Source organism: Salvelinus sp. IW2-2015, linkage group LG4q.1:29 (assembly GCF_002910315.2).
Source record: "Salvelinus sp. IW2-2015 linkage group LG4q.1:29, ASM291031v2, whole genome shotgun sequence".
NCBI lineage: Eukaryota > Metazoa > Chordata > Actinopteri > Salmoniformes > Salmonidae > Salvelinus > Salvelinus sp. IW2-2015.
The window spans coordinates 82,355,963-82,383,761 of NC_036842.1; the positions used below are offsets into that span (position 1 = coordinate 82,355,963).

Genomic DNA, 27,799 nt, shown 5'->3' on the forward strand with positions numbered 1-27,799 from the left:
CTGATGTCCTTACACAGCTCTCTGGTCTTGGCCATTGTGAGGAGGTTGGAGTCTGTTTGATTGAGTGTGTGGACAGGTGTCTTTAACAGGTAACGAGTTCAAACAGGTGCAGTTAATACAGGTAATGAGTGGAGAACAGGAGGGCTTCTTAAAGAAAAACTAACAGGTCTGTGAGAGACGGAATTCTTACTGGGTGTAGGTGATCAAATACTTATGTCATGCAATAAAATGCAAATTAATTAGTTAAAAATCATACAATGTGATTTTCAGGATTTTTGTTTTAGATTCCGTCTCTCACAGTTGAAGTGTACCTATGATAAAAATTACAGACCTCTACATGCTTTGTAAGTAGGAAAACCTGCAAAATCGGCAGTGTATCAAATACTTGTTCTCCCCACTGTACATAAGTGCCCAAAAACTCGGAACATAAACTATAAAAGTACCGTGAGTGAACATATACCGTTAACAATGAACAATTACACACAAAGACATGATGGGGAACAGAGGACTAAATACATGTAGATTGATTGGGGAATGAAAACCAGGTGTGTATGGAACAAGACAAAACAAATGGACATATGAAAAATGGAGCGGCGATGGCTAGAAAGCCGGTGACGTCGATCGCCGAACGCCGCCCGAACAAGGAGAGGAGCCGACTTCGGCGGAAGTCGTGACAGTACCCCCCCCCCCCCCCCCCCCCCTTGACGCGCGGCTCCAGCGGCGCACCGACACCGGCCTCGGGGACGACCCGGAGGGCGAGGCGCAGGGTGATCTGGCCGGCGACGGTGAAACTCCCGCAGCAGTTCGGGATCCAAAACATCCGCAACCGGAACCCAGCACCTCTCCTCCGGACCGTACCCCTCCCATTCCACGAGGTACTGAAGGCCCCCCGCCCGACGCCTCGAATCCAGGATGGAACGAACAATGAACGCCGGGGCCCCCTCGATGTCCAAAGGGGGCGGAGGGACCTTCCGCACCTCAGATTCTTGGAGCGGACCAGCCACCACCGGCCTGAGGAGAGACACATGGAACGAGGGGTTAATACGATAATCAGAGGGAAGCTGTAATCTGTAACATACCTCGTTCACCCTCCTTAGGACTTTGAAGGGCCCCACAAACCGCGGACCCAGCTTCCAGCAGGGCAGGCGGAGGGGCAGGTCTTGGGTCGAGAGCCAGACCCGGTCCCCCGGTGCGAACACCGGGGTCTTACTGCGGTGATGGTCCGCACTGGTTTTCTGGCGAAGCGCGGCTCGCTGGAGGTGTACACGGGTGGCCTCCCATGTCTCCTCCGCACGCCTGAACCAGTCGTCCACCGCAGGAGCCTCGGTCTGACCCTGATGCCACGGCGCCAGAACCGGCTGGTACCCCAATACGCACTGAAAGGGGGAGAGGTTAGTGGAGGAGTGGCGAAGCGAGTTCTGTGCCATCTCGGCCCAGGGCACGAACGCCGCCCACTCCCCCGGCCGGTCCTGGCAATAGGACCACAGAAACCTGCCCACATCCTGGTTGACTCTCTCTACCTGCCCGTTACTCTCGGGGTGAAAACCCGAGGTAAGGCTGATCGAGACCCCCAGACATTCCATGAACGCCTTCCAGACTCTCCACGTGAACTGGGGACCCCGATCAGACACTATATCCGCAGGCACCCCTGCGCAGGCACCCCCAAATCAAATTTTATTGGTCACACACACATGGTTAGCAGATGTTATTGCGAGTGTAGTGAAATGCTTGTGCTTCTAGTTCCGACAGTGCAGCAATATCTAACAAGTAATATCTAACAATTCCACAACAAATACCTAATACACAAATCTACAGTTGAAGTCAGAAGTTTACATACACTTAGTTTGGAGTCATTAAAACTTGTTTTTCAACCACTCCACAAATTTCTTGTTAACAAACTATCGTTTTGGCAAGTCGGTTAGGACATCTACTTAGTAATTTTTTCCAACAATTGTTTATAGACAGATTATTTCACTTATAATTCACTGTATCACAATTCCAGTGGGTCAGAGGTTTACATACACTAAGTTGACTGTGCCTTTAAACAGCTTGGAAAATTCCAGAAAATCATGTCATGGCTTTAGAAGCTTCTGATAGGCTAATTGACATCATTTGAGTCAATTGGATGTGTACCTGTGGATGTATTTCAAGGCCTACCTTCAAACTCAGTGCCTCTTTGCTTGACATCATGGGAAAATCAAAAGAAATCAGCCAAGACCTCAGAAAAAATAATTGTATCATTAGAAAACACTTTTGCAATTATGTTAGCACAGCTGAAAACTGTTGTGCTGATTAGTTTGAGAAACAGACGACTCACAAGTCCTCAACTGGCAGCTTCATTAAATAGTACCTGAAAAACACCAGTCTCAATGTCAACAATGAAGAGGCTACTCCAGGATGCTGGCCTTCTAGGCAGGACTTCCGGGAGGTTTTCAACAAGGCCAGTACCACATCGCTTCCACCGCATCGGCCCTACGACTGCGTTATCTACCATCTCCCGGGAACTACACCACCTCGGGGGCGGCTTTATTCCCTGTCGGGTCCGGAGACCAAGTCGATGGAAAGGTACATTGAGGACTCCCTGGTTGCAGGGTGTATCCGTCCATCTGCGTCTCCTGGAGAACCAGCTTTTTGTTAAAACTGAGAAATGTGAATTCCAACGCTCCACCATCTCCTTCCTAGGATACATCATCGCTGCAGGAAATACGCAGATGGATTCTGGCAAGGTGAGAGCTGTGGTAGATTGGCCACAACCCACATCCAGAGTGCAGCTGCAACACTAATTTCTACCGCCATTTCATCCGGGGTTACAGCACCCTGGCTTCCCCCCTTTCAGCACTCACCTCTCCGAGGGTCCCGTTCACATGGTCTCCAGCTGCTGACCAGGCATTCTCAACCTCAAACATCGATTCAATACAGCTCCCAAGCCCCTCTGCCTACCATCTCAATCCATCCGGATCCGTCCCGTCAGTTCGGATGTCGGAGTGGGGTCAGTCCAGTCCCAGCCGTCTGCACAGGACCAAAAGCTGCATCCCTGTGCTTTCCTTTCCCATCGTCTTAACACCACTGAGAGGAATTATGATGTGGGAAATTGAGATGTACTCGTGGTGAAGATGGCGTTGGAGGAGTGGAGGCACTGGTTCGAGGGGGCAGAACATCCATTCTTAGTGTGGACTGATCATAAGAACCTAGAATATCTCCACACCGCCAAGCGCCTCAACTCTAGTTAAGCTCGATGGGCCCTGCTATTCACTCGGTTCAACTTTACCATCTCTTACCACCCGGGGTCCAAGAATGTTAAGCCTGATGACTCTCACGCCTCTATAGCCCCGCTGCTACACCATCGGACCCCGAGAACATCCCCCCTACCTCTTGTCTAGCGGCTGCACTCGCCTGGGGTATAGAGAACCATGTTCGTGAGGCGCAGAATTCCTAAATTTTGCACCCTCATTTGGTCGTCGGCCAGCCTGTCCTCCGGTTTTCACCCCCAGTCCAACAGCCAGTCGGAGCGAGCCAATCAAAACCTGGAGACGGCACTTCGGTGCCTCGTCTCCACCAACCCCACCACCTGGAGCCAGCAACTCGTGTGGGTGGAATATGCACGCAACACCCTTCCCTGCTCGCCCTTCGAGTGTTCCAAGGGATATCAGCCCCCGCTTTTCCCTGAGCAAGAGGAAGAGATCAGCATACCCTCGGCCCAAATGTTCGTCCACCGCTGTCGCCGTATCTGGAAGAGAGCCCACCGTACCCCTGCTCCCCGCTATCATCTCCCCGCTATTGTCTCGAGGTTATGGCTGTCCACTCGGGATCTGACCCTCCGGATGGAGTCCCGTAAATTTTCCCCCCATTTTATCGGCCCTTTCCCCGACTCTAAGATTCTTAGCCACTCTGCTGTTCATCTTCTGTTGCCACGTACCCTCCGTATACTTCCCACTTTTCATATGTCTAAGATTAAACCTCTATCTCACAGCCCTTTGTCTCCTGTTAACTTCAGCTGCATGGTTTAAGTTACATAAAAATGATCTAGGTGAGATCATTCGTTGGGCTAATACCTTTGCCTCGTGTGAGTTGGCTGAGTAGGAGTCCATTGGTTCGTCCAGCAAAGTCCACAGCCTTTGTCACTAATGCTTCCCTCGTAACCTGTGTTGCATTGATGATCACAGCTGGCCTGCCTCCGTAGAGGCTTCCCATAGCGAGCTGACAGCTGTTTCAAACATGTGAAAAGGTATGAAAGACTATTAGAGGAACTCTGATGTTTCTTTGCTTGTTTCTTCATTGGTTATAGATGTCTCTGATGGGTTCCGGGCTTGTTCCAATGACCTGTCCGTTTATGTTAATTACCTTGTTCAATGGGTTCTGATTCATATTCCCTAGTGCTCCAAATCATTCATTGATGTGAATAAGTTGGTCGTTCTTTGCATATTCACATCCTGTCCTCAGATTAATAAAATCATTTTATTTAATAGACTAATATCACCAACAGCAGAACCATATAGCCCTTTCCAAATATCAATAGGCTTTTCCAGGATCAGCTGCAAAATATTTCTAAATATTGGGATGGGTTGTGGACCATGGGTGAAGTTTTTGGCCCTGCGAATCCTGAGGAGGTAGAAGAGCAGGCAGATGCAGAGCCACAGCAGAATCAAGGTGCCCAGCCTGATGACTGTTGTCCCACTGCTCCCAGCTACATTACCACTACGGCACAGTAATGGTCATGTGACCCCTTCTCGTGACACTTCATTGGTTGTAAACAATTTGTTTTTCAGAGACAATAATATTTTATTTTACAATAATACAATTGCTCAGAGAAAATATAATAAAAGTAATAAAACAAAATCTAAAAAAGATAAGTGTCAAAAGTATTGGCACCCCTAAAGATTCTTATAAATAAAATCAAACCAAATATAATCTGCATTAACGTTCTACATTTTAAAATTAATCTCTGTTTAAGAAACTGTATGCCAATAGGCTCTTTGAAAGGGTTGGCAGAAAAAAAGCCTTTATTAAGAGCAACTTAACAATGTAAATGCCTGGAGTTTGCTAAATGGCATTGGCACTTGGATTGGAACCAGGTGCAATGGTCAGATGAGACAAAAATAGAGGTCTTTGGCCACCCAAACCAGTGGTGGGTTTGGTGTCGAAAGAAGGATGCATGAGCAGAAAAGTACCTCATACCTACTGTAAAATATGGTGGTGGATCTTTGACATTATGGGGCTATTTTGTTCCACTGATCCTGGTGCTCTTGTTAAGGTCAACGGCTTCATGAACTCTACCAAGTACCAGGACATTTTACCCAAAAACCTGGTTGCCTCTGCCAGGAGGCTGACACTGGCCGCAAGTGGATCTTCTAGCAAGACAATGTCCCCAAGCACACATCAAAATCCAAAAAGGAATGGTTAATTGACCACAAAATATTTATTTTGCAATGGCCATCTCCAGACTTGAACCCCATTGAAAACCTTCTGTAAACAGCAGTCATAAGCGCAAAGGATATCAAGCATCTGGAAAGATTATTTATGGAGGAATGGTCTAATGTGTTCTCCAATCTCATAAAACATTATAGAAAAAGGCTCAGTGCTGTTATTGTAGCAAGGGGGAGGGTGCACAAAGCATTAAAAATGGGTGAAAACTATTTTGATACCTATCTTTTTGAGAGAAAAAAAGGTAACTTTCTCTGAGCAATTGTATTAGTATAAAATAGTATACTTTTTTTGGAGCATACAATACAGCTCAGTATTTGTATTATTTTTTTCATACAGTATTTTTTTCTCATCTTTATCAAGGTTGCCAATAATTACTGTATGAGACAAAAAAATGACAAACTATTTCCCCATGTGTAAACTCTGTGAATAGTGCTATATACAGAAAATGTATTGCAGTACAACAACTCACATTAAACATTTTATTTTGAATTCAGCTAGCCACACATTTTTTAAATCCAATATTACATACGATACGATAAGCAACAAATGCGAAAGCCCTTTATTGTGTAGTGAATTTTCCCATTAATAAGTAAGTGCAGGGTGTGAGTAATGAATTATATATTACATACATCAACTATACTCACACATGAAAATGTTATCCTACAAATAACACATTTAAACACACCTGTGTCAAACACAAATTCACAAATATATAAGGGAATAATTATAAGGGTTGAAATACAATATTATTACATGGAAATCCTTTAAGACTTCTGTCTAGAATATCCCCTTAACTAGTCCCCTCTGCCTTACACCCAGTCTGTATGGTTTGGGGGACATGGTTGCACCAAACACAGGGGTGCAGTCAGGTTCCCATGCGTCCAACAAACTGCATTACCTCTTTACTTCCGATGCTGTCAACAACATCAGCGATGCACCTTGTGTTGCTCTATCCCCCACCTGCCGAGAACTGCATGAAGGCCTCAGGCCACTCAAACTCTCCATGCACATTACGGAAGTTTAAGAGGTTGAACTCTTAAACTTGGTGGCAAATTTTTTCAGCCTCCTGTGGGGGAAGAGGCACTGTCATGCCCTCTTCACGAATGGCCGGGTGTGTGTAGACCATGTTAAATCCTTAGTGATGTGGACGCCAAGGAACTTGAAGCTCTCAACCTGCTCCATTACAGCCCCGTTGATGTGGATGGGGGCGTGCTCTCCCCTCTTTCTCCTGTAGTCCACGATCAGTTCCTTGGCCTTACTGATGTTGAGGGAGTGGTTTTTGTCCTGGCACCACACTACTAAGTGACTGACCTCCTTCCTGTAGGCTGTCTCAGCAAAGTTGGTGATCAGGCCTACCACCGTCGTGTTGTCAGCAAACTTGATGATGGTGTTGGAGTCGTGCGTGGCCACGCAGTCGTGGGTGAACAGGGAGTACAGAAGGGGACTAAGCACACACCCCTGAGTAAGCCCGTGAGGGTCAGCATGGCGGAGGTGTTGTTGCCTACCCTCACCACCTGGGGCCGGCCCGTCAGGAACTCCAGGATTCAGTTGCAGAGGGATGTGTTCAGTCCCAGTGTCCCCAGCTTGGTGATGAGCTTGGAGGGGACTAGGGTATTAAGCGCTGAGCATGTAGTCTATGAACAGGATTCTCACATAGTTATTTCCCCTCTTGTCCAGATGGGAGAGGGCAGTGTGAAATGCAATTGAGATCGCGTCAACTGTGGATCTGTTGGGGCGGTATGCGAATTGGAGTGGGTCCAGGGTGTTTGGGATGATGGTGTTGATGTATGTCATGACCAGCCTTTCAAAGCACTTCATAATTACAGATGTGAATGCTATAGGGCGATAGTAATTTAGTCAGGTTACATTGGAGTTATTGGGAACAGGGACAATGGTGGTCAGCTTGAAACATGTTGGGATTACAGACTGGGACAAGGAGAGACTGAAAATGTCCATGAACACACCTGCCAGCTGGTTTGCGCATGCTTTGAGAACACGCACTAGTATTCTGTCTGGTCCGGCATCCTTGCGAATGTTAACCTTTTACTTTAGTTTTACTCACATCGGCCACCGAGCTCGAGATCACACAATCATCCGGAACCACAGGGGTTTTCACGCAAGACTTAGTGTTGTATTCCTCGAAGCAAGCATAAAAGGCATTTAACTAATTTGGGAGTTCTGCATCACTGGGCATCTTTTTTTATTTATTTTTATTTTTATTTCACCTTTATTTAACCAGGTAGGCTAGTTGAGAACAAGTTCTCATTTGCAACTGCGACCTGGCCAAGATAAAGCATAGCAGTGTGAACAGACAACACAGAGTTACACATGGAGTAAACAATAAACAAGTCAATAACATGGTAGAAAAAAAGAGAATCTATATACAATGTGTGCAAAAGGCATGAGGTAGGCAATAAATCGAATAATTACAATTTAGCAGATTAACACTGGATGTGATAAATCATCAGATGATCATGTGCAAGAAGAGATACTGGTGTGCAAAAGAGCAGAAAGTAAATAAATAAAAGCAGTATGGGGGTGAGGTAGGTAAATTGGGTGGGTAGTTTACAGATGGACTATGTACAGCTGCAGCGATCGGTTAGCTGCTCGGATAGCAGATTTTTAAAGTTGTTGAGGGAGATAAAAGTCTCCAACTTCAGAGATTTTTGCAATTCGTTCCAGTCGCAGGCAGCAGAGAACTGGAAGGAAAGGCGTCCAAATGAGGTTTTGGCTTTAGGGATGATCAGTGAGATACACCTGCTGGAGCGCGTGTTGCGGGTGGGTGTAGCCATCGTGACCAGTGAACTGAGATAAGGCGGCACTTTACCTAGCATAGCCTTGTAGATGACCTGGAGCCAGTGGGTCTGACGACGAACATGTAGCGAGGGCCAGCCGACTAGGGCATACAGGTCGCAGTGGTGGGTCGTATAAGGTGCTTTAGTAACAAAACGAATGGCACTGTGATAAACTGCATCCAGTTTGCTGAGTGAGTATTGGAAGCTATTTTGTAGATGACATCGCCGAGTCGAGGATCGGTAGGATAGTCAGTTTTACTGGGTAAGTTTGGCGGCGTGAGTGAAGGAGGCTTTGTTGCGGAATAGAAAGCCGATTCTTGCTTTGATTTTGGATTGGAGATGTTTGATATGAGTCTGGAAGGAGAGTTTGCAGTCTAGCCAGACACTAGGTACTTATAGATGTCCACATATTCTAGGTCGGAACCGTCCAGGGTGGTGATCCTAGTCGGGCGTGCGGGTGCAGGCAGCGAACGGTTGAAAAGCATGCATTTGGTTTTACTAGCGTTTAAGAGCAGTTGGAGGCCACGGAAGGAGTGTTGTATGGCATTGAAGCTCGTTTGGAGGTTAGTAGCACAGTGTCCAAGGAAGGGCCGGAAGTATATGAATGGTGTCGTCTGCGTAGAGGTGGATCAGGGAATCGCCCGCAGCAAGAGCAACATCATTGATGTATACAGAGAAAGAGTCGGCCCGAGAATTGAACCCTGTGGTACCCCATATGAGACTGCCAGAGGACCGGACAACATGCCCTCCGATTTGACACACTGAACTCTGTCTGCAAAGTAGTTGGTGAACCAGGCAAGGCAGTCATTAGAAAAACCGAGGCTACTGAGTCTGCCGATAAGAATATGGTGATTGACAGAGTCGAAAGCCTTGGCCAGGTCGATGAAGACGGCTGCACAGTAATGTCTTTTATCGATGGCGGTTATGATATCGTTTAGTACCTTGAGCGTGGCTGAGGTGCACCCATGACCGGCTCGGAAACCGGATTGCACAGCGGAGAAGGTACGGTGGGATTCGAGATGGTCAGTGATCTGTTTGTTGACTTGGCTTTCGAAGACCTTAGATAGGCAGGGCAGGATGGATATAGGTCTGTAACAGTTTGGGTCCAGGGTGTCTCCCCCTTTGAAGAGGGGGATGACCGCGGCAGCTTTCCAATCCTTGGGGATCTCAGATGATACGAAGGAGAGGTTGAACAGGCTGGTGATAGGGGGTGCGACAATGGCGGCGGACAGTTTCAGAAATAGGGGTCCAGATTGTCAAGCCAGCTGATTTGTATGGGTCCAGGTTTTCCAGCTCTTTCAGAACATCTGCTATCTGGATTTGGGTAAAGGAGAAGCTGGGGAGGCTTGGGCGAGTAGCAGCGGGGGGGCGGGGCTGTTGGCCAAGGTTGGAGTCGCCAGGAGGAAGGCATGGCCAGCCATTGAGAAATGCTTGTTGAAGTCTTCGTTATCACGGATTTATCGGTGGTGACCGTGTTACCTACCTCAGTGCAGTGGGCAGCTGGGAGGAGGTGCTCTTGTTCTCCATGGACTTTACAGTATCCCAGAACTTTTTGGAGTTAGAGCTACAGGATGCAATTTCTGCTTGAAAAGCTGGCCTTTGCTTTCCTGACTGACTGCGTGTATTGGTTCCTGACTCCCTGAACAGTTGCATATCGCGGGGGCTCTTCGATGCTATTGCAGTTCGCCACAGGATGTTTTTGTGCTGGTCGAGGGCAGTCAGGTCTGGAGTGAACCAAGGGCTATATCTGTTCTTGGTTCTGCATTTTTTGAACGGAGCATGCTTGTCTAATATGGTGAGGAAGTAACATTTAAAGAATGACCAGGCATCCTCAACTGACGGGATGAGGTCAATATCCTTCCAGGGTACCCGGGCCAGGTCGATTAGAAAGGCCTGCTCGCAGAAGTGTTTTAGGGAGCGTTTGACAGTGATGAGGGGTGGTCGTTTGACGCGGACCCGTGGCGGATACAGGCAATGAGGCAGTGATCGCTGAGATCTTGATTGAAGACAGCAGAGGTGTATTTGGAGGGCAGGTTGGTCAGGATAATGTCTATTAGGGTGCCCATGTTTACGGATTTAGGGTTGTACCTGGTGGGTTCCTTGATGATTTGTGTGAGATTGAGGGCATCAAGCTTGGATTGTAGGACTGCCGGGGTGTTAAGCATATCCCAGTTTAGGTCACCTAACAGAACAAACTCTGAAGCTAGATGGGGAGCGATCATTCACAGATGGTGTCCAGGGCACAGCTGGGAGCTGAGGGGGGTCGGTACAGGCGGCAACAGTGAGAGACTTATTTCTGGAGAGATTAATTTTTAAATTAGAAGTTCGAACTGTTTGGGCATAGACCTGGAAAGTATGACAGAACTTTGCAGGCTATCTCTGCAGTAGATTGCAACTCCTCCCCCTTTGGCAGTTCTATCTTGACGGAAAGTGTTATAGTTGGGTATGGAAATCTCAGAATTTTTGGTGGCCTTCCTAAGCCAGGATTCGGACACGGCAAGGACATCAGGGTTGGCAGAGTGTGCTAAAGCGGTGAGTAAGGAAAACTTAGGAGGAGGCTTCTGATGTTGACATGCATGAGGCCAAGGCTTTTTCGATCACAGAAGTCAACAAATGAGGGTGACTGGGACATGCAGGGCCTGGGTTTACCTCCACATCACCGAGGAACAGAGGAGTAGTAGGATGAGGGTGCGGCTAAAGGCTATCAAAACTGGTCGCCTAGAGCGTTGGGGACAAAGAATAAAAGGAGCAGATTTATGGGCGTGTGTAGAATAGATTCTGGCATAATGTGCAGACAGGGGTATGGTGGGGCGTGGGTACAGCGGAGGCAAGCCCAGGCACTGGGTGATGATAAGAGAGGTTGTATCTCTGGACATGCTGGTCTCAATGGGTGAGGTCACCGCATGTGTGGGGGGTGGGACCAAGGAGGTATCAGAGGTACGGAGAGTGGAACTACAGGGTCCATTGCAAACCAAAACAATGATAATGATAACTAGCCTGAACAACAGTATGCAAGGCATATTGATATTTGAGAGAGACATACAATAAGGCTAAAGTGATTGCAGGTCTTGATTGGGAGAGCTAGCTAAAACAACAGGTAAGATAACAGCAGCAATAACAGGGTGCAGTCTAACACAGCAACAACAGGTAAAAATGGCGACGACTAGGCAGAGAGGGGTCGGATTAACTACACACAGATCCTGAGTTAAAGCACAGAGCCGACAGATAAACACAAATAAACAGAATGGAGTACCGTGAATTAATGGACAGTCAAGCATGCATCAGCTATGGTAGCCAAGTGATCATAGTGTCCAGGGGGGCAGCCGTAGATGGAGCAGGGAGGCCTCCACTAAGCTAGCACGCGGCGTTTAAAGTTAGTAGCCCGGGGGGTGGTCTGCTCAGACGGAGGGGTCTGCTCAGACGTGGTCGTGTCGACAGAGAATCCAAGCCAGATGGCGATGGCGAAAGAGAGGTTGTGAATTGTAGAATTGTGTTTGCTAACTGGTGCTAGCTTCGTGGCAGTGGCGCTAGCTGCGCTAGCCGCAAGCTAGCTGTGAGGATCAGAAGTAGTGGCTCAGGGATTACGGCAGGAATCCGGCGTTGTTGTCGAGAGACAGTCCGATGCTGGTAAATTGGTGAGTAATATCCAGGCTAATAACAGGGCTGGTGTCTGTGCAGAAGGTAAAGCTACTAGCAGCGGCAAAAAAACTGGCTAAATTAGCTTGTAGTTGGTATTGTAGCCCAAGAATTCGCTGGTAGACTCTTCAGCTAGCCGGCAGATGGCCTAGCTCGAGGCTAGCTCAAGGCTAACTGGTGCTTGCTTCGGGACAGAGGTGTTAGCCAGTAGTAGCCACTCGGTTGCAGCTAGCTAGCTGTGATGATACGGGTGTTAATTGTCCAGAGCTTGCGTCAGGAATCCGGTGATGTGGTAGAGAAAAAGCAGTCCTATATGCTCTGGGTTGATATCGCGCTTGCAGACAGGTATTGGCCCGGTATTGAAGCTGGCTGTGTCCGAGTTGAGGGTGAAGACCGCAGCAGTGGCTAACTGACTACTAGCTAGTAGCTAGTTATCTGGCTAGCTTCTGATTGGGGTTACGGTTCTAAAGTATAAAAAAAAATAGCAGGTCCGTACCACATTGGGTGAGGCGGAATGTAGGAATGTATATTCAGTTCCTAGATGGAAAGTGAAATTAAAATATATACGAAATGTATACGAAAAATACGAAGACTATTTACACGGGACAGGACAGGACAAAGACACGTCCGACTGCTACGCCATCTTGGATTCAAGATCTCATGGCTGGTTGCCCCTTTGTAATCCTTTATCGTATGCAAGCCCTGCCACAGAGCCGGTGTAATAGGATTACACCTTCCTCCTATATTGTCCTTTTGCATGGTTGATGTCTCGTCGGAGGTCCTAGCAGGCTTTTTGTATGCATCCATGTCCGTGTCCCGTTCCTTGTAAGCAATATCTCTAGCCTTTAGCCCAGCGCAGATATTGCCTGTAATCCATGGTTTTTGGTTTGGATACGGTCATATAGAAATTGTGGGGATGACAATGTCTATGCACCTATTGATGAAGCCCATAACTGATGTGGTAAACTCCCCAATGCTATCGGATGAATTCCAGAACATATCCCAGTCTGTACTAGCAAACAGTCTTGTAGCCTCACGTATGCTTCATCGGACCACTTCCATATTGAGCATGTCACTGGTACTTCCTGTTTGAGCTTTCGTTTATTAACAGGAAGCAGGAGAATAGTTGTGGTCAGATTTGCCGAAGGTAAGATGAGGGAGGGTGTTGTATACGTTTCTGTGGGTAGAATAAAAGTGGTTTAGAGTTTTAGCACCCCTAGTGGCACAGGAGACGTGTTGGTAAAATTGAGGTAGAATGGTTTTAAGTCACTCCGTGTTAAAGTCTCCGCCCACCAAAAACACTGCCTCTGGGTGAGCGGTTTTCATGTTTGTTTATGGCCCCATACAGTTCGTTGAGTGCCAAAGTGGTGTTGGCTTGTGGAAGCATGTAGAAAGCCATGATAATTAAGGATGAGAACTCTCTTGGTAGATAAAAGAGTCTGCAGTTTACCCTGAGGTATTCTATATCAGGTGAGAAAAAGCTTGAGATTTCCTTCACACTGGAAGCAGCTCACCAGTTGTTGTTCATGAAGTGGCCCACCCCTCCCCATTTGGACTTGCCTGAGGCCACCTGCATCTGATTGTGTCGCTACATGGAGAAACCACTGAGAACGAAGCTCATCCATCTTATTCTCGAGTGACTAGAGATTTGTCAATAGAACGGAGGGGAGTGCCAGTCTATTTTCTATTTGTCTCATTCTCACCTGGATGCCGGTAGCCCATGAAACAAAGGAATGGGGTCGGATTTGAAGTCAGATTTGAAGTCGAAATCAAGGTTAGTAACTGTCGATCTGATGTCCAGAAGTGCTTGGTGGACATATGTGCTAATAGTAGGAACTTTCTGTACAAAAAAGTAAAGATAAACATGAAAAAAGTCACTCAATAGCAAAGTGGGGTTGGAACTCGTAAGATGTCGCCCTTCTCAGTCGGCGCCATCTCAGATTCATGTCTTGTCTGGGGTGAAACTCACGAAAATGAAACAAGCTAATGTAAATCAAACTTTAAATGTAGTGCATTCTCTAAAGATATGTGTCAAATACAAATTCGCAAATAAATAATTGAGTGAAGAACAGTAATTAATTACACATTAATATTAATATTGCATCAATCCTATTTCACCTCTGTCTAGAATATTCATCTTACCCTTAACCGTTAGCAATGCATAGGTAAAATCACTGGGGAAGCAAAGTCAAGCCAATAAAAAGCCCTATTACAACCTATGTTGTGATATTTGATGTGAATCCAAATCCAAACTGGCCTCCCTTGGGGGGCGTTTTGTTGCGCCAGGATAACCCACAGTTGAGCTCAGTTCAATGCTGATTGGCTAATAATTTTATAATTTCTTTGTCAAGGGGGGCCAAATGCTTGCTGGCATCAATCAAATGCTACGGAGCCAACATGTCATACTCTTTTGTTTCAGACAGAATCAGATACATGGGCTACACATACTGAGACAGAGGGGTGCTGTTACCCTCAATCGGATGATTTCTCCGGTGAGATTCAGCTACTTGCTAATTGAAGGAAAATTATGAAAACACATAGAGATGAAATATACATTATTTTATCATTTTTATATTGGTCAAATATTTGGGGAAGCCTGGCTTCCCTTGGCATCCATGAATACATGCCACTGCTCCTAACTATTTCCTTACATCAAATCTGTAGGGTTTGGGGGACAGGGTAATATCAAACACAGGGGTGTAGTCAGGTACCCCTGCATTCTCAGTCCAGACAAACTTGAAGTGTCTCAAGAGAGTAACCATGATGAGGAAGAGCTCCATGCGAGCGAGTCCTTCTCCAAGACACATTTGTGGCCCTGCAACAACACTATAACTATATGCAGTGGGTCTATTATAACCATATACAGTAGGTCTACCATAACTATATGCAGTAGGTGAACTATAACTATATACAGTAGGTCTGCTATAACTATATACAGTAGGTATACTATAACTAAATACAGTAGGTCTGCTATAACTATATACAGTAGGTATACTATAACTATATACAGTAGACCTACTATAACTATATACAGAAGATATGCTATAACAATACATAGTAGGTCTACTATAACTATATACAGTAGGTCTGCTATAACTATGTACAGTAGGCATTCTATATATAGTAGTTATGCTATAGCTATATACATTAGTTATGCTATAACTATATACAGAAGTTCTACTATAACTATATACAGTAGGCATTCTATATATAGTAGTTCTGCTATAACTATATACAGTGGGGAGAACAAGTATTTGATACACTGCCGATTTTGCAGGTTTTCCTACTTACAAAGCATGTAGAGGTCTGTAATTTTTATCATAGGTACACTTCAACTGTGAAGCAAGAGAAATGCGCGAGAGACGACAACAAAAATCAGAAAATCACATTGTATGATTTAAAATAATTAATTTGCATTTATTTGCTACATACATTATTTGATCACTACCAACCAGTAAGAATCCGGCTCTCACAGACCTGTTAGTTTTTCTGCCCCAGCCATAAGAAGTTTACTTAAGTACTTTACAACACTGGAAATTGGGCGAACTATTAGAAATTTAGCTGCTAGGAAATGGCGGAGTAATTTCTGCATATTGCACCTTTCAATGATGATCACATTTTTGGTTGGTTGAGCCACACTCCACTTCTTTCCTAATTAATTTTAGCAACATTTAATCTTAAGAAAAGTGCTTTATTAGTGTTTGTACCTATCTTTTTTACACAGTTCTTTCAAGGAATGTGGAAAATGTCCGCATCCTGCAATTAAATTCTTACAATGCTCAAAAAAATAAAGGGAACACTAAAATAACATCCTAGATCTGAATGAATGAAATATTCTAATAAATACTTTTTTTCTTTACATAGTTGAATGTGCTGACAACAAAATCACACAAAAATTATCAATGAAAAATCAAATTTATCAACCCATGGAGGTTTGGATTTGGAGTCACACTCAAAATTAAAGTGGAAAACCACACTACAGGCTGATCCAACTTTGATGTAGTGTCCTTAAAACAAGTCAAAATGAGGCTCAGTATGTGTGTGGGGCCTCCACGTGCTGTATGACCTCCCTACAACGCCTGGGCATGCTCCTGATGAGGTGGCGATGGTCTCCTGAGGGATCTCCTCCCCAGACCTGGACTAAAGCATCCGTGCAACGTGGCGTTGGTGGATGGAGCGAGACATGAGGTCCCAGATGTGCTCAATTGGATTCAGTCTGGGAACGGGCGAGCCAGTCCATAGCATCAATGCCTTCCTTCTGCAGGAACTGCTGACACACTCCAGCCACATGAGGTCTAGCATTGTCTTGCATTAGGAGGAACCCAGGGCCAACCGCACAGCAGAATGTCTCACAAGGGGTCTGAGGATCTCATCTCGGTACCTAATGGCAGTCAGGCTACCTCTGACGAGCACATGAGGGCTGTGCGGCCCCCCAAAGAAATGCCACCCCACACCATGACTGACCCACCGCCAAACCGGTCATGCTGGAGGATGTTGCAGCAGGAGAACGTTCTCCAGCGTGTCTCCAGACTCTGTCACGTCGATCACATGTGCGAGTGAACCTGCTTTCATCTGTGAAGAGCACAGGGCGCCAGTGGCGAATTTGCCACTCTTGGTGTTCTCTGGCAAATGCCAAACGTCCTGCACGTGTTGGGCTGTAAGCACAACCCCCACCTGTGGATGTCGGGCCCTCATACCACCCTCATGGAGTCTGTTTTCGACCGTTTGAGCAGACACATGCACATTTGTGGCCTGCTGGAGGTCATTTTGCAGGGCTCTGGCAGTGCTCCACCTCCTCCTCCTTGCCACAAAGGCGGAGGTAGCGGTCCTGCTGTTGGTTGTTGCCCTCCAACGGCCTCCTCCACGTCTCCTGATGTACTGGCCTGTCTCCTGGTAGCCGCTCCATGCCTGGACACTACGCTGACAGACACAGCAAACCTTCTTGCCACAGCTCGCATTGATGTGCCATCCTGAGAAGCTGCACTACCTGAGCCACTTGTGTGGGTTGTAGACTCCGTCTCATGCACCACTAGAGTGAAACACCGCCAGCATTCAAAAGTGACCAAAACATCAGCCAGGAAGCATAGGAACTGAGAAGTGGTCTGTGGTCAACCACCTGCAGAACACTCCTTTATTGGGGTGTCTTGCTATTGTCTATAATTTCCACCTTTGTCATATCCATTTGCACAACAGCATGTGCAATTAATTGTCAATCAGTGTTGCTTCCTAGTGGACAGTTTTAATTTCACAGAAGTGTGATTGACTTGGAGTTACATTGTGTTTTTTAAGTGTTCCCTTTATTTTTTTGAGCAGTGTATATATATTTTTACAACTGGCCCATTTAAGAATATAGTTGAGTAGCCCTGGACAAGAGATTATATGCGACATAAACCTTTCATGTCCAAGAGACATGTTACTCAATTATAGGTTTATGTGCAAATGTTGCTTTGATGAAAGTATTTGATAGATGCTTCAAATTGCAAGGAAGACTTACAGTAGGCTATGGTTTTAATCTGACACATCAAGTACTTATTGATTATTAATGAAAATTAGAAGAATAGCGTAATAATAGAGTTGTATACAAGACCTACCATCTCCAGGTCTTTCATAAGATTCCCAAATATTAGAATGGGTTGTGGACCAGGAGGAACGTTTTTGGGTCTATTAACCTTTCGGAAGAAGATGAGGAAGTAGATGCATATCCACACAGAACAAACGAACACAACATAGTTGTTGTTCAGACCCAACCAGTGACAGCACACTGCGCTCCTCTTCTCCTAAGTGACAGACATGGGTGTACACGCATGCGCACATTTGCACAAATGTGTGTTCTTGTACACAAGCAGTGTTCTTGTAAATAGAATTTGCCATCTATAATTCTATATTTATTACACAGTCATTGTCACTAGCGTGACCATCGCTTTTTTGTCATTACCACTGGGATTTTCTCCATGTATGCGATGTAATGTCTATAAAGCCATGAGTATGCAATAAAAAAAGTCGTAATATCAGACAAAATAGGCACCACATATTCTCATTTTTAATTTCCTGGTACATGAATTGCAATTGATTAAGAATTTCTCAAACTGTACAATTTAGCCTAAGAATATCCTCGAAAAATGTATTATATTATTTGACTGTAAAATTAAAAGTAGTTAGGGCATGTAGAAAATAGAACTGTCCCTAAAAAAGGGCCACATTTGCAGTCTAATCCATAATAAACAAACATCTACCAAGCTATCTTGTGATTTAGCATATGTGATGAGGTAATATCTAATATTGCGAAAAGCTTTGCTAGCAAGTTGACTTTCTTGTCAAGTAAAACGATTACAATTTATAGTCTACGCTTTTCATAGTATCTCATCTTTTGCAGGTGGCCCCTTGGCTTCACAAACCAAACCATCCCAGCATACCTCGTGTGTCCAACGGCTTCGGACCGTATGCTCGATTAAATATTTTGCAGGGCTTTTTTTAAATGATCAGGTCAATAATCTGGACCGGACCATATTGGATTATCCTACAATTAGTACCATGCAAAGCATTTTATATAGATAAATCTCACTTTAGCACGGCGAATGAAAAGAGGTTTCTAGCTAGCAAGTGAGTTTGGGGCCGGCTAGCTAACGTTACTGTTGTACGGATTCGAACAAGAATTCCTAATCAGATGGAGCTGGAGTCGGAAAGAACCGAATTTGGAGCTATGGGAGACTCGCTTCAACCTCAAACCCCAAGTCGACACGAGAAGAGTCTAGGATTGCTTACAACCAAATTTGTATCTTTGCTACAAGAGGCCAAGGATGGAGTTTTAGACCTGAAAGCAGTAAGCATGCCTTACTCTTTGTTGTTGGCACGCGGATGTAAATGTAGCTTGTGGCTAGCTACCGTTAGTAGTAAATCTAATTCAAGGTTTTCGCAAGCTAACGTTAGCCATCCGCGTGATACGTTGGGTCAAGTGTTTTTTTTTCTGTTTATGTGTTTGAATAGTTCAATCAACGACCTAGTTTGTTACAATTTTCCCGTCCACTGAATGTAGGAAAAGTTGGCTAGCCAGTTGCCAAGTAACGTTACTTCAACTCCTCCTCTGTTGAGGTCATTGGTTGAGGTACTAAGCAGCAAGCTAGCCAGCTAACTTTATATATTCTGCCCCCTGCAGCCGCAGTGAAGACAAGCACGCAAGGCTGCACATTGTTGTTATGAACTGGATCTGGCAAAACAGTTAAAACCGAACCCAGTTCAGAGTCACACACCCTTTTATGTAGCTAGAAAAATCAATCAATCCGCAAGTCACCATTATCATGGTTTAAATTATGCTGACAATATGTTAGGTTTTGTTTGGGCTGGGCGTGACTGACCACAATAGAATATATGTCATCCCATAGCAGTAATGAGGATTAACCCATCGTAGTTATCAGCACTAGCCATATGTTTATTGCTGTAAGTGCTTGTTGAACACAAGCGTGAAAGAACACTCAGTTATGTGTAACTTTGAAGCCCCATGAATAGCTAAGCTTCCTCGACGTTATAGAATCTACCAAGCTATTTGTTTTTAACTGTGGATTTGTTCAATGGACCTCCAAACTGCTCTACACCGATGTATAAATAACATTGACCGCTCTTTCTCACCCACAGGCAGCAGACACCCTAGCTGTAAGACAGAAGCGCCGCATCTACGACATCACCAATGTGCTTGAGGGCATCGGACTGATCGAGAAGAAGTCTAAGAACAGTATTCAGTGGAAGTAAGTCAAGGACATGGCGTTATGGGCTCTGTTAGTAAATCTTGGGTGGCACCCTCTCGCCATTCAGAAACTACAAGTGTGCTAGCTGTCTTATGTAAGTGAAGTCAGATAAGGAGAGGTGTCTTAACTGTGTTCCTACCAATGCCTTGCCGTTGACTGTTGTGTGTGTTATCCAGAGTCATATATTTAGAGAGTTGGGCCAATGGGGTTTCTGTCTGACCATTCCGAGAGCGCCACTTTTTCAAAATCTAGTTTTCAAAATCTATAAACATTTCCAGTGAAAGTAGATATGCAAATTGTTGATACCACAACACGGTACATTTATTTGTGATACCTGTTTCCTGTCCCCAGGGGTGTTGGTCCTGGCTGTAACACACAGGAGATAGCCGATAAACTCATTGATCTGAAGGCAGAGCTGGATGATCTGGACAAGCGGGAGCACGAGTTGGATCAGCAGAGGGTCTGGGTCCAGCAGAGCATCATGAACGTCACAGACGACTCACAGAACAGCCCATATCCTTAACTACAATCCCTCTGTCTAGTAGTCACTAAGCTTAGCAGATCTAGCGTGTTAGTTACTAGATATTTGTATTTATTTATTTCACCTTTATTTAACTAGGCACGTCAGTTAAGAACAAATTCTTATTTACAATGACGGCCTACCCTGGCCAAACCCGGACGACGCTGGGCCAATTGTGCGCCGCCCTATGGGACTCCCAATCACGGCCAGATGTGATACAGCCTGGATTTGAACCAGGGACTGTAGTGACTCCTCTTGCACTAAGATGCAGTGCCGTAGACCGCTGCGCCACTCGTGAGCCAAAATGGGTTAAGGTGCACCCCAAGATGCTTTAGATGGTAGTGATTAGATTTTTAGCTCAATACTTAGCTCTTAAATTCATGTTGCAGTAGTAAATAAACTCTTGGCCCTTAACACAAGCACACTATGGCTTATGTAAAACACGAAGACCTCTGTAGTGCTTTCAAAGGTATGTTTCTCTCTTATATTTTTCTGTTCTTCAATTCCCTTTTTGTTCTACCGATTAATAAAATAAATCCCACTCACCCCATCTCTGGCCTCCACAGGTGACACTCTCCTAGCGATCCGCGCTCCCACAGGCACACAACTGGAGGTGCCCATACCTGAGTCGGTAAGTGTTTGTACTGTTAGACCCAACTACTCTCCCCTTTCTGTCTCACCATCCTCTGACCAGGGGTCTCCAACTTGGATTCTGGCGAGCTGCTGGTTGTGCATTGCCTGACCACACACCTTGAATTTAATTCCTCTTCTCTATCGATTGCTACATACATTCAGTCTGAATCTGCTACATACATTCAGTCTGAATCAGCAATCCTAGAAATCGTTTGTGTGACTTCAAAATGGACGTTGTACAAAATAAATCAATCAGCGATTGGATCGTCTCCAACAAATGTAACCAATCAGAATATCAAAGTTGATAAGGTCATTATGTAGGCTGGCTCTTGCCCAACCTTTCGGTATCTGGGACCAATCAGAACGGTCAGAATGTGTTCGCATTCTAGAAATCATAGCGGGAGGAAGGCAAATCTAGACTCACTGTGAAGAAGAAACTTCAGTTTGGCTGGAGTGATGTGAATGGTTGCCAGCCAAGGTTGTGCAGGCTTCTGTTCCAGCCTAGCACTAATTCTACTTAAAAAAATAAACGAATCGCAGTCTGGACAACGATTTATACAATTATATGAATCAAGTGTGTCAGTGCTGGGTTGAAACAAAGGCCTACACGCAGCAGCTCTACAGAATCTGGGTTGGACTTCCCTGTGCCACAACCGTCTGACTGAGTGATTGTTGGCAGGTACTGATTGGACAGAAGAAGTATCAGATCCGTCTCAAGAGCTCAGCAGGACCCATTGAGGTTCTCCTTGTGAACAAGGACCCATCCAGCCCGTCTCCAGTGGTACTGTCCGTCCCCCCACCCGAGGACATGCTCCAGAGCCTTCCAGTGCCTGCTGCTGCCAACACAAAACCGGCACCTACTGCCCCCTCCCAGCCCAGCCAGCCTCTGGCCCACTCCTCCAACCCCAGTCCTGCCACACTCTTACCTGCCTGCACAGCTACTTCCAATCAGGCAGTCACCACTGCAGGTACGTTTTGCTCTTTATCTGAGCAACGTAGTTATTACGTGTATGTAGTGTAGAAGTGAAATTGCAGAAAAAGATGTCACTCATATCACCATCATTCTTTTACAGTGTCCAGCACACTGACTGTTTCCACACCCACTACAAACACAAATGCCCAACCGACTCCCCTGTTGGACACCCAGCCTCTCCAGTCCTCTGCCTCATTGGATGGCTGCTCTTCTTCTTCAGCAGTCTTTGAACCAATCAAGGCTGACCCCTCAGAATGTAAGTATCATCTTCCGTTTCCCTAAGATCATGATGCTTCTCTATCCTGCTGCAAATTTATACAAGTGGGATAACGCATAACTACTAAATATACATCAGAGTCAAGGTTTATTTAGTGTGTATACTCTTTGTATCAATCGTTTTTGGGAGTTGTTGAGTGAGTGACTAATGTTTTCCGTCTTCTGTTTGTAGTGCTGTATTTCCCCAAAGAACTTTCTGACATGTTTGACCCGACTAAAGGTAAAGATCACCTCAAAATATTATGAAGTCTATTGAAGGAGTTGACATGTGTAACCACTGTATGAACATGCTATTGAAGATTATATCAATGTATAGACAATCATTTGAGATTATAGATACCAGAATAGATGTTGTATATCTTTATTCTAACCCCTCATCCTCATTTCCCATATATCTCCCTCTCTTTCACACCGTCTCTGAGTAGAGATCATGAGTGCAGACCTGTTGGAGGAGTTGATGTCTTCCGAGGGTAAGTTGACATTTATAAACTGGGTGGTTCGAGCCCTGAATGCTGATTGCCTGACAGCCGTGGTATATCAGACCACATACCACGGGTATGACAAAACATTTATTTTTACTGCTCTAATTACATTGATAACCAGTTTATAATAGCAATAAGGCACCTCTGGGTTTTGTGGTATATGGCTAATATACCAAGGCTACGGGCTCTATCCTGGCACTCTGCGTTGCGACGTGCATAAGAACAGCCCTTAGCTCTGGTATATTGGCCATATACCACACCACCTCAGGCCTTCTTGCTTAAGTATACAATTCTGCTGATGTGGATTTGTGGATCAGCAAAGATTTACTTAACCTATCACAGCTAAAAGAGGATTGTCTTTTAATTAGGCATGCACAATATATCGGTGAACATATAGGAATCGGCCGATATTTGCTAAAAATGCCAACATCGGTATCGGACCTATGTCTAGTTTAACGCCGATGTGCAAAACCAATGTCAAAGCTGACTTGCATACCTATAACGTAGGTACATGACGTAATGATGCCACATAAAATGTTGCACTACACGTGCAACACAGCATTCCTAACCTAGCCCACAATGTCTGCTGTGTGGATCGAGCAGTCAACAAGTCGAGCAGTCATTTGAAAGAGTAAGAACATTTCAGCGAGACAACTCAAAGGCAAAATCCATTAACGCCAAGATAATGGAATTCATTGCCCTTGACAATCAACCATTCTCTGTCATGGGTGATGTTGGCTTTCGCCGACTGGTCGAGCACCGGTACACACTACCAAGTGCGCTATTTTTCAGATTTTTCAGCCCTACCGAAGATACACAGTAATAGCGTCACTGCTGTTAGCTTCACAACATAATATGGAACGCCGTTTGGGTCTATGCGTGTCAAAAAAAGATACACGTCAAATAACACTATTTGACACGTCAAATAACACAGTTCTATTATAGAATGTTGTGTGTTCTGAATTTGCACGTGCAAGCCAAGTGCCACCACTACTATCAGTAGCACTGTCAAAGCTGTACAAAAAAGGTCTGCAAACACCGGCCACAAACGATGTGTGTACAATACTGTGTTGGTAATAAAGCATTATTTGTTCGACCGCAACTTCTGGGGTAGCTTGGTACCTTGCTAGCACCAATACAACGAGCCTACAACTGCAGTCCTTTTCATTATTCTTAGCAATGATTTAGGAATCCTTGTGAGTAAGTATTAGCTAGGTAGCCACTTATTGTTAGCTAGCCAGCTACTTAACCCTGTTGCCCAAAGCTAACGTTATAAGCAGCCAGCTAGCTTCATCTGGCTAGTAGGTCCCGTGTGGCTCAGTTGGTAGAGCATGGCGCTTGCAACGCCAGGGTTGTGGGTTCAATTCCCACGGGGGGACCAGGATGAATATGTATGAACTTTCCAATTTGTAAGTCGCTCTGGATAAGAGCGTCTGCTAAATGACTTAAATGTAGTGAGGCTCGACCGGACCGGGTTATGTGTTGTGAAGCAAGCCACAATAAGGATTTGCCACAATAAGGATTTGGCACAACAGTGGAATTTGCGGTTTGCCTTCAAAATAAAAGTACCTCTTTGAAAGTGGTGCAAAAGGTTAATTGGTGGAGTCTTTCCATATTTAGACTAGATAATGTTAAACAAATTTGGAATGTGAAGCAATGAAATTGGGTATCCGTCTACTCGGTGACACCCACAGAAGACAACTGAAGAGTTTACGCAAATATTAACGTTGTAGCTCTTATCGCGGGACTGTGACTGTGTGAAAGCACTTTCTCATTTAGCCTATTGTGTGTATTGATATTCATATTGCACTGTACAGCTTTACCTAAGGATTGAGGATCAATGAAATGGGGTATCAGTCTACTCAATACTCAAGATATTTTTTATCACACTCCAAAACATCTACGTAGTATTGTTTTTCCTCAGGAATAGTGTTCAATACACATAGGTTGACAATAAATGTCTCAATTCAGTTGTTTCAGAGTCCTGCATTAAGAGCTACGATGCTAATGTTCTCTGGGTGTCACTGAGTAGACTGATACCCCATGTCATTGATCCACAATCCATAGGTAACCTGTACAGTGAAATAAGTATGCCCCCAATGCAATTCTAAAGTATAATACATCCGGTGTGATTTCAACAGATTTGTCACATTATTAACAAATTATTGTCTTTTGTTGATTTTATATAACATTCCAACCTCATGATCTATTCAATACTGGCAGAATTCTACTATTTGTATTAATTTACATCACCGTCAAATACAAACTTTTATTTTGAAGGCTAACCGCAAAGTCAACAATTGTGGCTAATCCTTATTGTGGCTAGCTTCACATAGATGGGTCCGACCACCATTAATCAAATGAGAACTGTCTTATAAAGTAGGGTTATTTTAGATGATGACACCTAGCTATATAGTTAGCTAGCTAACTATAGCTACTGAAATAGATTGTTGTTTTGCTATGTTTTTGGGGAAGAACATTGTTTGCATCCATGAGCGAGCGAGCTAGCTAGCTTTTTTTTTATGACCAGCACTGTAGGCGCGCGAGACAACTTTACCAGCATCATAGCATACGTATCGATGAATCGTTGTGATATATGAAATACGAGTGATAGTGTAATAACTACGTAAAATACGTAAAAAAACGATGAATGCGTTAAATTATTATGTGACGTGTAGTCATATTCAGGTCCTGATTGTTCAACAAGCTTATTTGACACGTCAAATAGTGTTATTTGACGTGTATCTTTTTTGACACGCAAAGACCCAAACGGCGTTCCATAGAAATCCTGGTTGAGAACGAAACGACTGAACAAATGAACAACGAAACAGCACAGCAAGTAAGTGAAATAAATAGGTTTTGATTATTTTACTGGTAATGGGGACATACGTAAATGCAAACAAAATAACTTTTTGGTCAGTGTGGTGTGTGTGTAACCTTTATTTATCTAGGCAAGTTGGTTAAGAACAAATTCTTATTTACAATGACGGCCTATCCCGGACGACGCTGGGCCAGTTGTGCACCGCCCTATAGGACTCCCAATCATAGCCGGATGTGATACAGCCTGGATTCGAACCAGGGACTGTTGTGACGCCTCTGGCACTGAGATGCAGTGCCTTAGACCGCTGCGTTCGTGTGTGTGTGTTAACTGTAACTGTACTAGAATGCTTAAAAGGCTGCACTTTTTTTTATATCGGTTATCAGTATCGTTTTTTTGGCAAGGAAAATATCAGGTATCGGCCAAAAATGGCATATCGGTGCATCACTACTTTTTAATCTCTTATTATGTCCCTCTCTCTTTCCTAGTGTTCTCTCCACTCCTCCGTCTGTCTCCCCCTCCGGGTGACCACGACTACATATATAACCTGGACGAAACCGAAGGCCTGTGTGACCTCTTTGATGTTCCGATTCTTAACCTTTGACCTCTGAGCTGAGTTCCCAAAAATGTATTATGTAAGGAAATCTAAGAATCATTTTTACCATTTTCTATGGAAAAAAACAAATGTGTGATTCTATTTTTGGATCCTGGTGTATTATAAGATTTTTCTGTGTAAACAATTAAGTGTTTTGATGTCGTACCCAAATATTTCCACTAAACATTGGCAGCAAATGTTTGAGAACGTAGTGGCTAAAGGTTAGATAAAAAGGGGTATAAAGAAATATAGTCCTCCAATCTGAACTGATGATCTCTCAGGTGAAATGCCTCGCATTCATGCTGACCTGTGATTAACTCTATTCCCTCCATCTATCTATGTTTGAAATATGTATGTAACAAACTGGCAACGGCAGTCATCATCACACTGATCCTCATCAACTCGGTGTCAACAGATTCAGACACCCAGGCAGCTGCATACACTCGGACAGTACGCACGAATGTGTACAGATACACAGCTGATCAAAGTTATGCGCTTTTGTTCTGTATATAGAGAATATTTATATTTTGTATTAAGAGCCTTTGTGGAGTTGTGTATAATGAACTACATGTGAAATACATTGAGACAGCAGTAGTGAACTAGGGTGCCAAACAAAGACAGAGAAAGTTGAAGTGTTTCAGATGTAGCTCGCATTGGATCAACTGCTACACGTTTATCATTCACTTTGGTCCCCTTGCCTTGTTTTGTCAGTATGTTTATTTCTTACTCATTTCATTCACTTTTCAACATTGTCTGTGGCTCTTGTTTTGTCTTGCAATTATTATGTATATGAATATTATTTTATTCAGTCTGTATGTAAAAGGAAATGTATTTTTTTTTTTTCAGATACAGTAATTAGTTCCTATGAAGTAGGTTAGTGCTTTGAGAGCTGGTCTATAGTCTGTATATGTCGCTCAGAACTGTGTTCAATACAAAAACGTTCCTCAACATGCTTTCACCATGACTATGGAAACACAAATGTTGACTTTGTTCTTTTTGTGAGAGAATATTTATTTAAATTTTCCTTCTGTGTTCATTCTTGTTTTCATTTGTTCCCAGAATACATTGTTTCCCTTGTATTATAGAAGAGCATTTTTTATATATACACACCACTATATACACTACCGTTCAAACGTTTGGGGTCACTTAGAAATGTCCTTGCTTTTGAAAGAAAAGCCCATTTTCTGTCCATTAAAATAACATCAAGTTGATCAGAAATACAGTGTAGACATTGTTAATGTTGTAAATGACTATTGTAGCTGGAAACGGCAGATTTTTAATGGAATATCTACATAGGCGTACAGAGGCCCATTATCAGCAACCATCACTCCTGTGTTCCAATGGCACGTTGTGTTAGCTAATCCAAGTTTATCATTTTAAAAGGCTAATTGATCATTAGAAAACCCTTTTGCAATTATGTTAGCACAGCTGACAACTGTTGTTCTGACTAAAGAAGCAATAAAACTGGTCTTCTTTAGACTAGTTGAGTATCTGGAGCATCAGCATTTGTTGGTTCAATTACACACTCAAGATGGCCAGTAACAAATACTTTCTTCTGAAACTCGTCAGTCTATTCTTGTTCTGAGAAATGAAGGCTATTCCATGCGAGAAATTGCCAAGAAACTGAAGATCTCGTACAACGCTCTGTACTACTCCCTTCACAGAACAGAGAAAACTGGCTTTGACCAGAATAGAAAGAGGAGTGGGAGGCCCCGGTGCACAACTGAGCAAGAGGACAAGTACATTAGAGTGTCTAGTTTGAGAAACAGACGCCTCAGACTGGCCAATAAAAACAAAAGATTAAGATGGGCAAAAGAACACAGACACTGGACAGAGGAACTCTGCCTAAAAGGCCAGCATCCCGGAGTCGCCTCTTCACTTTTGACGTTGAGACTCGTGTTTTGCGGG

At 44.3% G+C, this 27,799-nt stretch overlaps 1 protein-coding gene across 2 annotated transcripts; it reads left to right on the forward strand.

Moving 5' to 3' along the window:
* The first annotated feature begins 18,241 nt into the window (after nucleotides 1-18,241).
* LOC111962634 (transcription factor E2F4) lies at nucleotides 18,242-26,925 on the forward strand. 2 transcript variants are annotated; one of them, XM_070443190.1, is made up of 11 exons: nucleotides 18,242-18,675; nucleotides 19,485-19,594; nucleotides 19,946-20,106; nucleotides 20,539-20,583; nucleotides 20,681-20,745; nucleotides 21,427-21,715; nucleotides 21,821-21,976; nucleotides 22,169-22,216; nucleotides 22,422-22,466; nucleotides 25,240-25,317; nucleotides 25,785-25,874. In XM_070443190.1, the coding sequence occupies exons 1-10, from the start codon at nucleotides 18,520-18,522 to the stop codon at nucleotides 25,272-25,274; spliced, it is 1,110 nt and encodes a 369-aa protein (XP_070299291.1). In that variant the 5' UTR covers nucleotides 18,242-18,519; the 3' UTR covers nucleotides 25,275-25,317; nucleotides 25,785-25,874. The 2 variants fall into 2 exon arrangements, with proteins under 2 accessions (XP_070299291.1, XP_023841641.1); XM_023985873.2 differs by lacking the exon at nucleotides 25,240-25,317 and having other exon boundaries at nucleotides 19,946-20,107; nucleotides 20,540-20,583; nucleotides 25,785-26,925.
* Nucleotides 26,926-27,799: the final 874 nt, after the last annotated feature.

Excerpts from the sequence above, each read along its gene's own strand:
- LOC111962634 (XM_023985873.2), top strand. The coding sequence starts at position 18,520 with ATGGAGCTGGAGTCGGAAAGAACCGAATTTGGAGCTATGGGAGACTCG. Across the intron at positions 18,676-19,484 it reads GAGTTTTAGACCTGAAAGCA|GCAGCAGACACCCTAGCTGT; the intron begins GTAAGCATGCCT and ends TCTCACCCACAG. Across the intron at positions 21,977-22,168 it reads CAAGGCTGACCCCTCAGAAT|TGCTGTATTTCCCCAAAGAA; the intron begins GTAAGTATCATC and ends TTCTGTTTGTAG.